The sequence below is a fragment of the Drosophila obscura genome, unplaced genomic scaffold (assembly GCF_018151105.1).
Source record: "Drosophila obscura isolate BZ-5 IFL unplaced genomic scaffold, ASM1815110v1 contig_14, whole genome shotgun sequence".
Taxonomy (NCBI): Eukaryota; Metazoa; Arthropoda; class Insecta; order Diptera; family Drosophilidae; genus Drosophila; species Drosophila obscura.
The window spans coordinates 2,423,789-2,438,969 of record NW_024542724.1 but is presented as its reverse complement, the minus strand read 5'-3'; the positions used below and the strand labels follow the sequence as shown (position 1 = coordinate 2,438,969).

The following is a 15,181-nucleotide window of genomic DNA, read 5'->3' as shown; positions in this document are numbered from 1 at the left end:
AGTCTGCTGCTGTTGCTGCTGCTGTGGGGTCTGCTGCTGCAGCTGCTGCTGCATCTGTTGTGGTATTGGGGAACTCACATGGGCCGGCGACATGATCTGTTGCTGTGCCTGGGCCTGCGCCTGTGGTTGTGCTGCCGACGCTGCCGCCTGACTGCTGGCATCACCCAATATATTGGAAAACGGGTCAAACTGTTGCTGCTGCGCCTGCGACTGCACCTGCACCTGCGATTGATTGTAAGTCGGCAGATGCTGCTGCTGCTGCTGTTGGTGATGTGGCGACTGTTGATGTATGGGCGATTGATGTTGCAACTGATGATGCGGCGATGTCAACGTTGGTTGTTGTGGCTGCTGCTGCTGCTGTTGCGGAGGTGCTGCTGCTGCTGCCTCCATATTGGGCTGTTGCATCAAATGATGCATGCTGGGGAGACTCTGCTGATGCAAAGGCGAGGACATGGCCGAGATTTGGGGCTGCTGCTGCTGCTGTTGATTGCTGCTTCCTCCAGAGCTGCCACCGCCTCCTCCCACAATATCGTTGATGGAATGCTGCAGTTGGTCATTGAGGGATTGCTGTTGTTGTTGCTGTTGCTGCTGTTGGTGCTGCTGCTGCACCTGTTGCTGCTGTTGTTGTTGTTGTTGCTGCTGTTGTGGTGTTGCCACTGGTGGCTGCGGCTGTGCGACCACTGGTGGCACAACCACCTGTTGCTGCTGTGTTGGCTGTGGTTGCTGCTGCTGCTGCCCCATTGCCTGGCCGTACATGCTTAATTGTTGCTGGTGATGCTGCTGCTGGGCTGCCTGTAACATTGCCGCCGCCTGCTGCTGCTGCTGTGCGGCGGGTGGTGGTGCTTGTTGCTGCTGCTGCTGTTGCACTTGCTGCTGCTGCGCCGCTGCCTGTTGTTGCGCCGCCTGCTGCTGTGCCGCCGCCTGCTGCTGGGCGGCCACCTGTGCCTGTTGCTGCTGCATGGCCGCCATATGCTGGGGGCCACCCCATTGCTGGTGATGCTGCTGCTGCTGTGGTGATGGTGAGGCTGGCATCCTGGGACCCACAACAGCACTCCTGTACGCCGAAGGATAGTCCATTGGTGGCAGGCCATGCGCCTGGGTGGGCATTACCATTTGTTCGAGGGCCTGGAGAGTGTTTACCGGTGTAGGAACCACACCGACACTGGGCGGCACTCCCACGCCCACGCTGGGCGGCACCTTAGGAACTGGCTCCCACCGTGTTCCCACCGACCGGTGGCTGTGGCCTGGGCGACGGAAGCCCCACCATTCCCTGTATGCTGTGCTGGCTGGGCTGGGTGTTCACCTGCTGCTGCTGCTGCTGAGCGTTCACCTGTTGCTGCTGTTGTTGTCCCTGACTGCTCTGTGGCGGTGGCTTCGCTGGCGATACGCCCACCGGTCGCGGTGACATCTGTGGATGAGGTGACATGGTGGGCGGACGTGGCGACATTTGTGGCGATAGTTGGGGGAACGGCGCCCTGTACTGTGGCGATGAGTTGAGCTGTGCCGCCGCCTGTTGATGCTTGCTCGAGGACATGTAGGGAGGCGCAGCCTGCTGCTGCTGTTGTTGCTGCTGGGGGTTCACCTGTTGCTGCTGCTGCTGGTGGTGGCTCCCATAGCTGGGCGGCATGCCCATGTGTGGTGGCGGCAGGCCGGCTCCTGGGATCTGTTGCTGCTGCTGCATCAGACCCACATGATTCGGCTGCTGCTGTTGTTGCGCCTGCTGCTGTTGCTGCGATTGGAGCTGCTGCTGCTGGTGGGCCCCCAATTGCTGCGCTGCCTGCTGCTGCTGCGCGGTCAAATGGTGGCCCGGGGGCGCTGCACTCGGCACATGCTGGCCGTAGGCCGAGGCCTGATCGAGTCCCGCATGCCCGTAGCCCACATGCTGGGGGGCACCCCGTCCCGGCTGATGCTGCATCGGACTGCCGTACGGACTGTGGGCATAGGCCTGCGGTGCGGCCGGTTGTCCCGCTTGAAGAGCACTTGTCGGTGCCCCACTCACGCCCACTCCCACGCCGGGATAGAGGGGATGCTGGCCAGGGACCTGCGGATAGTGCTGCGGCAGTCGAGCCTGCTGCTGGCTCTGCTGCTGCTGTTGTTGCTGCTGCTGTTGCTGCTGTGGCGTGGGCGGTTGCTGTTGCTGCTGTTGCTGCTGGGGCGCCAGACTCCCGTAGCCCGTCATCATGCTCTGCTGGGCGCCGTATGGAGCTAGTTTCTGCTGCTCCTGCTGTCCGTACGCGGGCATATGTTGGCGGTAGGCGCTGGCATTGCTCTGGCGCTGCTGCTGCGCCGGTGGAGCCGCCTGCGGATGACCATAGGCCCCCAGACCAGCACCCGGATACGCTGCTGCCTGTCCCGGGACCGAGGGGGCTGCTCCCCATCCACTTAGATCACCCATTCCAACGCCCACACCGACTCCGACGCCCATGCTCGCCGCATGCTGATCGGCGGCCCCCAGCCCGTACAGATTCTCCGCCGTTGGCTGGTACGATGGATATTGTGGCTGCTGCTGTAGCGGATGTGGGGCTCTGTGGCGCGGCGGATAGCCGCCCGGTGGGCCCATTGCCCGAGGATTTGCCGCTGCGGCGGCTGCTGCGGCGGCGGCCGCATCGTAACGGTAATAGGGATCTCTGTAAAAAAGGAAAGACAAGGAAAGGAGAGTAAGTTTGAGTTAAAGATAACTATAGAGGGTGTTCTAGCTTTAGCCCTAGGATGCGGTACTTGACATCCTTTATGATGTGTTTAGCCTTGCCCTAACTTTTAAGGGGGAACGAAGTGCTGGAATTAACATTAGAATAGATGTCTTAGCAGGCGTGGTTCGTGGTGCGAGACAAATTGAGAGAGTTTGCCCTCACAACGCAGTCCTAGTATAAATAGCCAATTAATTTTGATATTCATAAAAGACAGTTGAACCTCATTTAATAAGACGCTCCCTTGGACACAATTCTACATCTATGCCGTGAGTGTGAAAGACATTCTACATCACCCATCGTCTGATCTTCCGTTTTATAAATTTCCTTCCGATTCTGATTCTCTTACGGTATCCGTTCCTTATTTGTTATACGGTATCTTCTACATTCCGTCTCTCTCTTACACCCGACACCTTTTCCAATGTACTCTCACTCCTTCCATTAGATTCCGTTTCATATTACATATTATTACATATTTTCAAATGCGAATTCTTCTTTGCAGACACTAAAACCTATACATCGTAGAAAGATAAATAGTAAATAAACTTCATAAATAGAAGCAGAACACACACCATTTACCAAAAAATAAACACTATAATATATCACTTTGTTAAAATACTTATAACCATCATCTGATAAAAATATGAGCGATTTTGAAACACGCAAATTCACTACATCCCTTAACGAGTATTGTATGTGCATGACTTTCTATATGAATATGTTTTTAAGGTCTGTTGCAATTAGCACCCAGATCTGATCATAGGAACTGTCCCTGTAAACTAATATTTCAATGAAATAATTTCAATAAATTAAAAGAATTTTCTCCATCTTCTCAATAATTTAACCCATTTCCCTAACTTCTTTGGGGTGACATTTTACCAACAAAAAGTAAACTGAAAAAAAAAAGGATAATAAAAACTCACCCTTGATGATTTCCGTGAAACATATTTTGTGCATTTCCATCCATCAGATTTTTGAAACGCAGCGCACACAGAAATGTCCGTTACACGTCGATGGAGACGCGACGCTGCGTTTTTTTATGTTTGGTCGTCTATTGGCTTAATTTTGATGCTGCTCTCTGCGCGTGGCCGTTGTCAAAAGGTGGAATCCGGGGAACTGCCACTGGAACTGGATTTTGGTTTCGAGTTCGAGTTCAAGTTCCGTTTTGGGATGTTGGGGGGTTGTCTGGAACCCCTGAATATATATATACGTTTATGTTGTTGTTGTTGTGGGGGCGGGCCTCCTCTTTCACACTTTCTTTCACTATTTATATATATTTATGTATATTATATTGGTTTATAGATTTCTTTTGTTTCTAACTACTAAACTTAATTACAGCTGATGTGCAATTTAACGTCTTGATGTTGCTTTTATATAGTATTATTAAAGTCATTTGATTTTCTTGTTTCGCGCACTTCATGGCCGACCTTTGACATATTCGCAGTGAAACACATTTGCTCACAGCTGGAAATCAACAAAAATAATCAATAGATTAATATTAGTATACAATTGTGGTTTATAAATGGGTCTACGTTAAACGGCAATTTATCACATTTATCAGAGAGTTCATGTTTTTTTTACGAGCGTATTTTAAGCGAAATTTGCATAGTTTTTAAGTATTTGTTTGTTTATTCTGCAAATAGAAAAAGAAAATAAGAATTTTAGTTTGATTTTAAGATAGAAATATCTATAGATATGATATGAGCTAATGGTTTTACTTAACTTTTACTTGGTACTTAAATATAACTTGTTATACAATATAAGAAGAAACAAAAGCTAATACCAGCTTTTATGCGTACAGACCCATCTGTAGATAACATAAGTGAGCGATTATGATGATAGAGAAGCAATAAAACAGAACACAAACACGTTTCAATGATAAATCTTTGTGCAAACCAAAGTCTAAGACAGATTTTCCAATTATTAGTAACTATTTTGTACTTAACACGATACAATTTTTGTTGCGATTGTTGCTGTTGCATCAAGTTTTAAGGGGAAAAGCTATACGCTTATGAATTTCGAATATTGTCACATAGAACGTACAGTTTGACCCCTCAAAATTTTGAGCAGATGGGGAAATGATTTTGGGTTTCATAGTTCACTTAATAAATCATTCAAACAAATAAATAATAAAAAGATACGTAAATAATACACCAAAAATAATTTTTGCGAAATTACATGATTTTAGGGTAATGAAATGGAATTTTTTCAAATGTAAGATAACAAAAAAAAAAACCAATAACAGGAACTAGCTAAGCCCATGCAAGTGAATACCATTGCATTGCTATAAACCTTTTATAGAATTAATTAATTAATTTTACACATAGGCAAAAATAATAAACGGAGTTACTAGTACGAGAAGGCACACAAATATTTGCTGGGGTACAAATAAAAAGATGATGAACTGGAACTAGTTCATACTTTATACACGGATGAGTGAAGAAATCACCCACCAAAAATGTTTCACAAAATAAAACAAAGATCAAGTGTAAAATAATTAAATGATTCACTGGTTTTGCTGAATGATTCGGCGGAGCCCACACACAAAAAAAGAGGGTAGATGGTAAAACAGAGATTAAAGTTTCCTTGTAGGAATGGAAATGGATTTTGCCAGGGAGTTCGGTTCGGGTTGGGCTTTCGATTCGGTAAATGGTTGGGTGTTGGGTTGAAGGGGGTGGGGCGGTGGTGGTTTTGGTGGGGGTAGAAAATCTTATGCGACGACAGTGAAAAAAACAATGGCAACTCTATCGATTTTTCTCGCATTGTCTCCGACGCGCGTTGCCCGTTTTTAGCCGAAAATCTAAAGTAGCAGAAAAACGGCAACAAAAAGAGAGCGAGGCAAGGAGGAGGCAGAAACAAAAAAAAAAATAAGAAAAATGCGGGTGGGTTGACTGACTGGTTCATGGGTGGTGGGGTGGTGTGGTGCTGCACAAGTACAGATATAGGTAGGGAGTGTGGAGCGGGGGAAGCTGTGAGAGCCAAAAGATATGCAAATGCCACCAGCAAAGAGAAGGAGATTCGAGGAGCTAGTGGAGTGGCGGTGGGGTGGCAAAGGTGTGGTGTCTGTTTTATGGCGTGTTTCTGCGTGTGTGTGTGTGTGTGTGTCTGTGTGCAAATGGAAAGTAGAGATAGAGACAGAGACATAGAGACAACAACAACAACAAAAACAACAACAGCGAGAGGAACCATATCTCTCGTACATAGAGATATGCAGTTACATACACAACCGAAAATTTTCTGCTGCTGCTCTTGTGTACTGTTATAAATACGTGCGCGTCACACAGTGGGTAAAACGTGTATTCGTACACCCTACAAAAACGAATTAAAGCACAGATGAATGAGATTGAGAAATGCAAAATATATCGATATTTAATACGCAGCATAATTTACAGACAAACAAACTTTTGTTTGTTTAGAGGGTGTACGCATACATTATGGTGCGAGTGTATTTTGACAGGGTAAGGGCAAAGGCAGAGGCTTCGCCGCAGTCAGTCAACCAGTGAACCGCACATACACCTTCACATTTGCACACATCTCCATTCATTCAGACACACACACACACACACACACACACGAGAGAGAAACATATCATCAGCGAAACTTATGTGATGAGTGCACGGATGGTCGCCTGACATGGGGCTAAGCGGAGAGCTTAGCACCGTTTCCCCCTTATAACCGCCCCAGCACCCCCCTCTCTGAAAACCCATGAGTTGTTCGCGCTCATTGGACAATCATTTAGCCAGTTGTCGCTCTCTCTCTCTCATCTCTCTGTGTCTTTACTCTCCTCTCTTTGCTGCTGCCGCTGCTGCTTTGAGTGTAATCAATTACATTTCGCTTTTGCAATTTCAGCTATTTATTTATTTATTTAGTTTCCAGCTTTTTCCCCCATTATTATTACTAGTAGTCGAAAGGTACATGCGAAGCACATAGTTGTGTGCGAAAGACTGAGATAGGAGAGATAGACTTCCAGGGGCTTAGACGTTTAGGGGTGACCAAAAATTAATTTCATATACATATACCCTTGCAGGAGGTATTAGGATTTTAGTCATACTCGTTGTTTGCAAATGTAGCGTAGAACCTTTGAAACCTCTCCTTTTTTTTTATCTCGCTTTAAGTTTTTTTTTTCCTTTCAACGGGGCATCTAAGTGCTAAAAGTGTAACAAAAGGGGGGTTTGCATACGCCTTTGTCTAGGTTGGATATTTATCAAAGCGTGTTTATGGCTATCGGTGTTGTGTTGCTGTGTGTGAGTTTGTGTGGGTACATGTCATTGAGTTTACTTTTTTTTTTTCTTTTTCTTTGATTCTTCTTCAGTCTCTTTCTTTCTTCTGTTGCTTCTTCTTTTGTGGCGTCGCCATTGCCTTTGCAGCCGCCAGTACCGTGCCGCTTTTACACGAACAAATCAGCCAAAGTAATTGCAAAAACAATAAACTAAAAGCAATAGTAATATGCATATGTACGGGTATGTATGCTTTTGTGTGTACAGCAGCGATCAACAAAATAGTTAAAGCCAAAAATTATCTCCCACAAGCAAAAAAAAAACCATGCTCGTTGTTTAAGGGTAATTTTAAGAGTATGTTGTTTAAGGATCTATATTTGTTTCTTTTATGACTGAAAATCTATAGACATACGCTCCCGAAATGGGCTATAATCTACAAAATATGATTAGATTAACAAACAATTATATTTTGTATACATTTGTTGCCCACCAATCAAGGTTATTAGTTGAAAGTTTAACTCATGGGAACTATCTTGATGAGAGCAAATTTTATTGGAAAAATAAGCATAACGAGTTTCAATATGGTTTAAATGTTAGGATACACAAGTCTAAGAATTTAATTTCAACAAAAAACAAAATTCGATCAGAAATTCAACAAGATATAATTGACATCAACGGCGCTGCAATTTTCTACTGATCCTTTGGACATCCCTGTTTAAAAAAAATCTGCTTTATGACAAAGTGAATCCACCCCTATTCCATTGACCGCTACTGTATGTTTGCCTCTATTATGTATAAATGTCTGCGTGTTTGTTTGTGTAAGCTAAAGCAGACATCTGAAAAATTGTGAAATTATATTTTACTTATTGCGAGTGTAGCCACGGCCATAGCAATAGCCATAGCCAGTGTCTGCTCCCAATGTGCTCTATGTGTCTGCGTTGGTGTCGGTGTATCGGTCTTTGTGTCTGTGTCTGCGCACAACTGTACATTTGTTTTAAATAAGCGAAAAATCGATTAAAGGTGATAATAGACAGGCAAATTCTGTGAGTCCAACAGTCAAAGCCACAGCAACGACGACAACGATGTCGCCAGCAATGAGAAGACGCGACACAACATTTCGGTGCGACTGTGACCCTCCCGAGCAACAACACCAGTGGGGTGGGGTCGGTGGTCTCCATTCGTATATTTCTTCTTTTCTTTATGCTCCATCGTTTAATGTGCCATGAAATATGGAGCCTTAGCGAGCGAGCAAGTTTTCTCACAGTTTTATGGTGCTGGGCCAAGCCCAAAGGTGATGTAAAAATGTTTGCCCAATTCGCAAACCCCACCATCGGAATAGCAGCTGGCAATCTCCAATTACATACAATCCACACAGTCCATCCAGACGAATGTTCCTGTGCACTCAAGAAGAAGTCGTCCAGACGGTTTTGTCAGCCAGAGGGGACATCCAGAGCTGGGCCATGTGTCGCCGAGCACAGAAGCTGATTGGTGTACAAAATGAAATCTAAATGTAGCCTTTTCTAGTTGTATCATCATCTCGATCACATAACCACAGATTTCTATTGGAATCCTGTCAAGCCAGTCAGACTCAAGCAACCCCGATGACTCCCCCCATTTCGTGGATGACAGATTCCATAATTCAGGTTCTGTTGCAGGAGATAGAATCGATGGCACAAACTATAGTGTTTTTTTTTAACTTCAATATTCAACAAAATCAAGTGTAAAATTTCCGTCGTTTTATGTTTCCTGAAATAATATAGACCTATGCGAAAACATTATTGTCAACACAGTTGTCTGAAGAAGAGGCGAATTCTCTTTGGTTTACGTCTTTTGCACTCCTCTGCGACACTCTCATTTATTGTGGGTCAAATATTTGTTACATATCAAAAGGTGAATAAAGAGAGAAGCCCAAAAAATCTCAAGCCAAAAACAAACACGAAGACAAGCACAAAACACAACTGTCAAAAAAATACTTTGAGCTAACTAAAAACGGAGAAGAGAAGGTGAATGAACTGTTGTCTCGTCTCTCTCAGTCTTATTTCTCTGTTGCTGCTATTGTCGTTGCAAAATGTTTAATCATAAGTTTCATTTGATGTATTTGTAAAGGCATTCAGTTCATTCATTCAGGTTTCTTTAAAACTTGAAAAAGATTAGTCTGTAACCAAAAATGAATTCAAAATGTGGCCATTATACAATCTCTTTTTTTTTGGGTATGACTTTTAAGTAATGATGAAAAAAATTAATGCAAATGAAAAGTTCCAGTAGAAAATTTCTCAGCTACATTTGTATAAAATACCTAAATTGTAGACTTTTTCCCAGGAATATACTATATTTTAAGCGGATAAAGTCGTATTAAAAAACTCCCGCTTGGGTATTCCACAGTCTTTACTTTATCTCACTATTATTAGGTTAGAGTTTACTGTGTTTACAACCAGCAAATAAATATTTTGTGTTGTGTTTCCAAGTACTCGGGAAAGAGGTAAAATTACCGTACCTAGAGTTGATCTTCTCAACAAAGGTTAGACACGTATACTATCGAAATGTAACTAATTAATTTATAATTTATTTTTAAAGGAGATTGTCGCATTAATTCGTTAATTTTAAAGAATTATTGTATATTTCAATGAAGATCTACTTTTATCAGTACATTAAGTGGAAATCAGAGCAGCTGCACGAAGACATCATGGGTGCACTGTGTGAGTGTACGAATATGCACATATGTATGATGCATAACAAATTATGAATGTACATACATACATATGGTATGTACATATACACAGTGGTATGTACATGCTTTAATAACAATCAAGTCAAGTGGCCCCTGGCTCGACCCGCTAACAGTAACTAAAAAGTACAGTTGGTTTTTGTAAGAAAAGCAACACCAACAACAGCAGCAGCAAGTCCGTCAAGAGCCAAAGAGCAAACCAAAGAGACTGTGATGGGATGGGGTGCAGGGACAGAGGTAAAAGTAGAAGTAGAGGCAGTGGCAAAGCAGAGACAGATGGGCGCAGCAGCGCAACGCACACACTCTCACAGAAACGTACATAAAAATGGTAATAAAATAGGTAAAGTAACAGCAGCAACGACGACGCTGCTGCTGCTGCTGCCACACACAGTTTTCGGAAAAGCCAAAGAGCGCCGAGCAGCGCACAGCACCAACTCCCCTAACACACACACACACACACACACACACACACACAAACACACGCGAATAGCGACAGAAAGACAGCAGCAACACACAAAAGTTCGCTGGGCAAAAAATTACAAACACGTCGTGTCGCAGCTTTTTGAATGTGTAACGGTACATTTATGGCATGTCCAATTGGTATTAGAGATGAGCAATGAGCGATAGATAAATGTTGCTTGCGAAATATCACATCAAAGAAACACACACAAAATAAGATTAACCCGAAGGGTTCATATTTGTAGCACTGGATTGTCTGAATGATTATCCCACTACGATGGTTTTCGCACAATTATTAAAAGATTTCGTGGCAACTATCTAAAACACTTTCCATATTTGGATAACAATCATTAACACATTCGCAAACAAGGTGAGATAGAATACCTTTGTCGATGGCATGCCAAATGTTTAAAAATGAAGCGTTAATTCTTTATAGCACTAACCGTATAGCAAGACCCAACACAAAATCAATAGAAAACGATGCCCATCTCTAAATGCGTGGACACTTGCATTGGATGCATATGATGACGTTGCAAAATAGTCAGTGTGGCCAAAGAGAGCAAAGCAGAACCGTGCATGAATAGGCATAGGAAAAAATGTGACAAAACTGACGCCATGTTTCCCGCTAGAATTGCCAAAAGTGAATAAGTAAAAAAAAAAAACTAAAAACACATGTACACACAGTCGTCCTTTCTTGTACGAGTCCTGACCCGATTATCGAGTTAAAACTGTTGTATACAAATTTGCACCTGGACCTAAACCGGATAGAGGTGCCCATTGTCATTGTGGATTCAGAAGTATGTGCAGAGAGGCGGCAAGAGTGGAAGAAGCAGAGAGAACGAAGTTCAAGAAACAGCCGTTTGAGCAGAACAACTACCAGAGTGAGTGAGAGAGAGAGCAAGAATGAGAGTCCGCTCTCTTGAATGAACACTAACACGAGCGCGACTGTGTGCCGGCTAAAGCCGAGAGAGCGACGAAAAGCTCACACAAAGCAGAAACACAAGAAAGAGAGAGAGAGAGAAAAAAAAACAGCCCAACAAGTGAAATGAATGTATGAAGAAGTAAAAAAAACAACAAAAAATACGAAAGCAAAGCATAGCGTGCGCTAAAGAGCAGGCCAAAAGCAAAATTACAAAAGCAAAGCGAGTATATCACGTGCTGCCTGCTGCCACAGACGAAGGGGGCAGAGGGTGGTAGGGGCTGGTGTTGTTGGTGCAGGCGAAGAGAGGAGTGTAGAAAGGGAAGGGGTCGTGTGCCGGCCTTTGGCGGCAGAGCAGCCAGCGTCAGCGCCATGTTAGGGGGATTCCAACCGAGAGACAGAAGAGACACAGCGACAGCATGCCGACAGCTTTTCGTATAGAATGAGAGTGCAAAAGCGACAAACAAAACAGCGAACAAAGTGGCAGATAATACGAAATTAAAAAAAAGATGGACAGAAAATATTAGCTTTGGTTTTAAGTGGTTTCATTGCAGGATTGTGTGTTACTGTTGTTGTTGGGTGGTCAAAGGCGGCGAAAGAGATGGCGAGAGCGACAGAGTTGAGAATGAAGAAAAATCTCAAAAGCAAAGCGCAGACCGTGATGATGATGGCCGCGGTTGTTGGCAGTTGGGCGGCGAGAAATGGAAAAGACGGCGGCGACAAACCAACAACATTACGGCGACAAGTACAAAAAAACACGTATTATGCATGGGATGGGGGCATATGTACGGATGAGTGAGGAGTGTGGCCTGTGTGTGTGTGTGTATTGGAGATTTCGCATGATTCGTGCAAATTCGCCGCATAATTGTTGTTGCTGGTTGCCCTGTCGCTGCTGCTGCGGTTGCTTGCTCTGACTCTTCGTTGTTGTTGCTATTTTATTCGCATTCGCATATCCGTGGCGCTGCTTGGGCTTTTGGCTTTGCCTTTTGTTTGTGTGTGGTATGCATGCGGCTCTGTATCTGTACATCTGTCTGTATCTGTGTGTGTGTTTGTGTGTGGGGCGTCGTCGTTGTCGTTCATATGTTTTGCGCCTTGTGTTGTTTGGTCGGTTTTGATTCGGTTTTTTGGGATGGATGATATGGTTTTGGCTTTGCCTGGTGCCTGCTTTTCCATCCATCCATTTGTTCCGTTCATTCTCGCTCTTTCCGCTGTCTTTGTGTGTGTGTGTGTGTCTTCTCTTTCGATGAATTGTTTGCTTCAGTTTTCTTCCTCTTGTTTGCTGTTGTTGTTGTTCTCATTTGCACGTCACGTAAGGCGGGCACTGTTTTTTTTCTTTTCTTCTGTTTTCGCCGCAAATAATGGGGGCTGGCTCCCACTCTACTACTCTCTCAATAAATGAGTGAACGAGTGTGGACATAGGACGGGGGAAGTGCGGTTGAGTGGAAAGGGTATGGCGTGTGACGCTTTTTTATTACTGCTTCTCCCTCTGGTTCTGAAATTATTTCGTGTGCTTGTGTGTGTGTGGACTGCTTCTCTTGTTTGTGTGAGTACGCTTGTGTGTGTGTGTGTCTGCGACTGTCTGCCTGTATCTGCTGCTTTGCTTGGGCTCGAAGATACATAATTATTTTTCTAAAAAGCATTCTCTGCCTTCCCATTGTTGTAAATTTCTCAAAGATTCGTGTTAACCTTTGTACGGACCTACCTTATATCAAAATATAACTTAATTTCTAGGGTTAAACAAATATTTACTCACATTTTTTATGGTTCTCGCCTGGCAATGGTTCTGCTAATCCGTTTCGACGCTCTCCCTCTCACATACAGTTTACAGTTCATTTGGCTGGTGGTCACGCAATCAATTTTTTTTCGGACAAGAGCGCGCGCGAGTCGATTCTCGTATGAGAATGACAGATGACGACGGAATCAAGGAATGACGACAACTACAACAATTGCTAATTCAAGTGTAGATACAATAATTGTAGCACAATTGTACCAACAACAACAACAACATCAACAAAAGAGGAATGTAGAAGAGGCAGCAAAACTACAAAAGCGCAGCGATTGCCATTCGCGGACTGTTGCTGCTGCTTCTTGCTCTCCACTCTCTCACATACAGTCAATCACACTCACACACGATAATTACAATTAAACATGATATACGCGCACGTAGAGTTGGAGCAGCGCCGCAGCCGTCATCGTCGACAGCAGCCCAAACAAAGAAATCGATAGATATTACTGGAAATCTCTGGTGCTTCTGCTTCTTCCTTTCCTCTGGCGTATTTTTTTTCTTCATTTTAGTAGTAGCAAAGGAAAAGACCGCAAAGAAGTCATGAAAAGCAAAAGACAAAAAATTGTTACAGCCGTCTCAGCAGACGAAGAGACGCACAACAGACGCGTTGCGTCGAGAGCAGCGACAAGCGCATGAATTTTACGCTCTCTCATCAATTGCGCGTTATAGTGTGAGAGAGCAAGCAGGCAGGCAAACCAAACGGCAGGCCAGGCCAGCCAGCGAGTGGCCCGGCTAGAAAAACGTGTGTCCGAGCGTGTGTTTGTGTGAGTGTTGGAGAGTATGGGTAAAAATGAGCAAGAGGGAGGCAGACAGATGAGTTGACAGAGGCAGAGCAGCCAGCAATCAAATGGTTGAAGCCTAAAGAGTAAGAAGAAGAGATGGGGATACCGTTGCAGGGGCAATGTATCTGCCTGCTGTGCTGCTCTTGCGCTCAAATTAACATATCGAAAGAGGGGGTTCGGTTCGAACTTTAATTACTCTTCAATTTGAGTAATAGCAAATTTGTCCAGCAGATGCTGCAACAATAACAAAATATGCAGAGAGCACCGAAGAGGGAGGGCAGAAAATGTAGCATTTCGTGGAGTTGCAGGCTGCGGGGGTGAAGACGACAGGGAGATTGTCTTTTGCACAGGTGCAAATGGTGCTCTGTGCCTGCATCTCACGATGTTGGCAATACTGCAGCAGCACTCACACAGCCAAAACAGAGACCAATACATACACAAAATTTATGCGACGCGCGATACGCGAAAAAAAGGCAACAACATTTTTGGGAGTCAAAGAAGAAGACTGTGCGAGTGGGAAAAGGAAGGCAGCAATTATAAATGGCGAGCAAACGCAAAATCTCTTCGGCCACGAAGAAACGGGAAAAATCAACTGCAACTAATTTGTGCGAGAGAGACCAAGAGCAGACTTGAAGAAAGAAATCAACTTTGATGGCGGCTTGCTTGTCCCCACCGCACCCCCGCAAAAGACATCAAACATCATGATGAAGCTCACATATTCACACACACACACACACAAACACACAGTTGCACAGAGAGGTCCATTTTTAATTAGACAGCAGAAGAAAAAACTCCTCCAAGACTTCACTTCTCTCTCACACTTTCAGATTTGATTATGTATTTATGTTTTTGTTTTAGAAATTGTTGTAATTATTTTTTTTGCCAATTAATTAACACACACAAACATACATATTTACAAAATGCACTTGGCACTAGGAAAAACAATTGAAAATTGGACATTGGCTGCTTTCAGCCTTTGATTTTCTCTGCCGTCGCCGTCACAGTCGCCGCCGCTCGGTGCGGTCGTCGTCGTCTCGCGAAATACATATTTCTTTTGCCGTTTTTCTCGTCGCTTGTGTGTCGTCTTGTGCTCGCTCTTCGCTCTGCTCTCCACTCTCTTCTTCTTTGCACATTTTTTTCTTTTCAAGTGTCTCTTTTTCGGGTGCGATTTTCAAACGCATTTTTCGCTTAAAATACGCTCATTTTTGTTTGGGTTTCTTGCTTATCCAGTTGCCGGCAACTTTATCAGCGTTTTCTTGTTAATTCCATCAATTGATATACACTTTTAATTACCGTTTAATGCAGAATTCTAGCAGCACTATGTCGGACAACGCACCACACGAACCTCCATTTTGTTTTGTTGAAATCGGTGTGACCGCAGTTCATCGATAAAACATACCGCCTGACCATCAAAAATATACCGAAATATACATTGTCATTATCGAACTACCGTAAATATACTGACGGACACGACAAGATGCGTTAATATTCTTCGATTTTGATATTCGGTTTAATATTACTAGCTAGTTAACCCTCTCAGCCATAAACAAATAATTTTATCCGATAGATACATTAATTTTGTTCAGGATCGGCTAGTTTTCAGAAC

At 44.1% G+C, this 15,181-nt stretch overlaps 1 protein-coding gene across 1 annotated transcript in view; it reads right to left on the bottom strand.

The window, feature by feature from the left end:
* LOC111077321 overlaps positions 1-14,941 on the bottom strand; it is a 48,652-nt gene extending 33,711 nt beyond the window's left edge. The window contains 5 exon segments of the mRNA XM_041596280.1: positions 2-876; positions 940-1,172; positions 1,207-2,627; positions 3,611-4,151; positions 14,869-14,941. Of these exon segments, the coding sequence (XP_041452214.1) occupies positions 2-876; positions 940-1,172; positions 1,207-2,627; positions 3,611-3,654 (2,573 nt within the window). The 5' untranslated portion in view covers positions 3,655-4,151; positions 14,869-14,941.
* Positions 14,942-15,181: the final 240 nt, after the last annotated feature.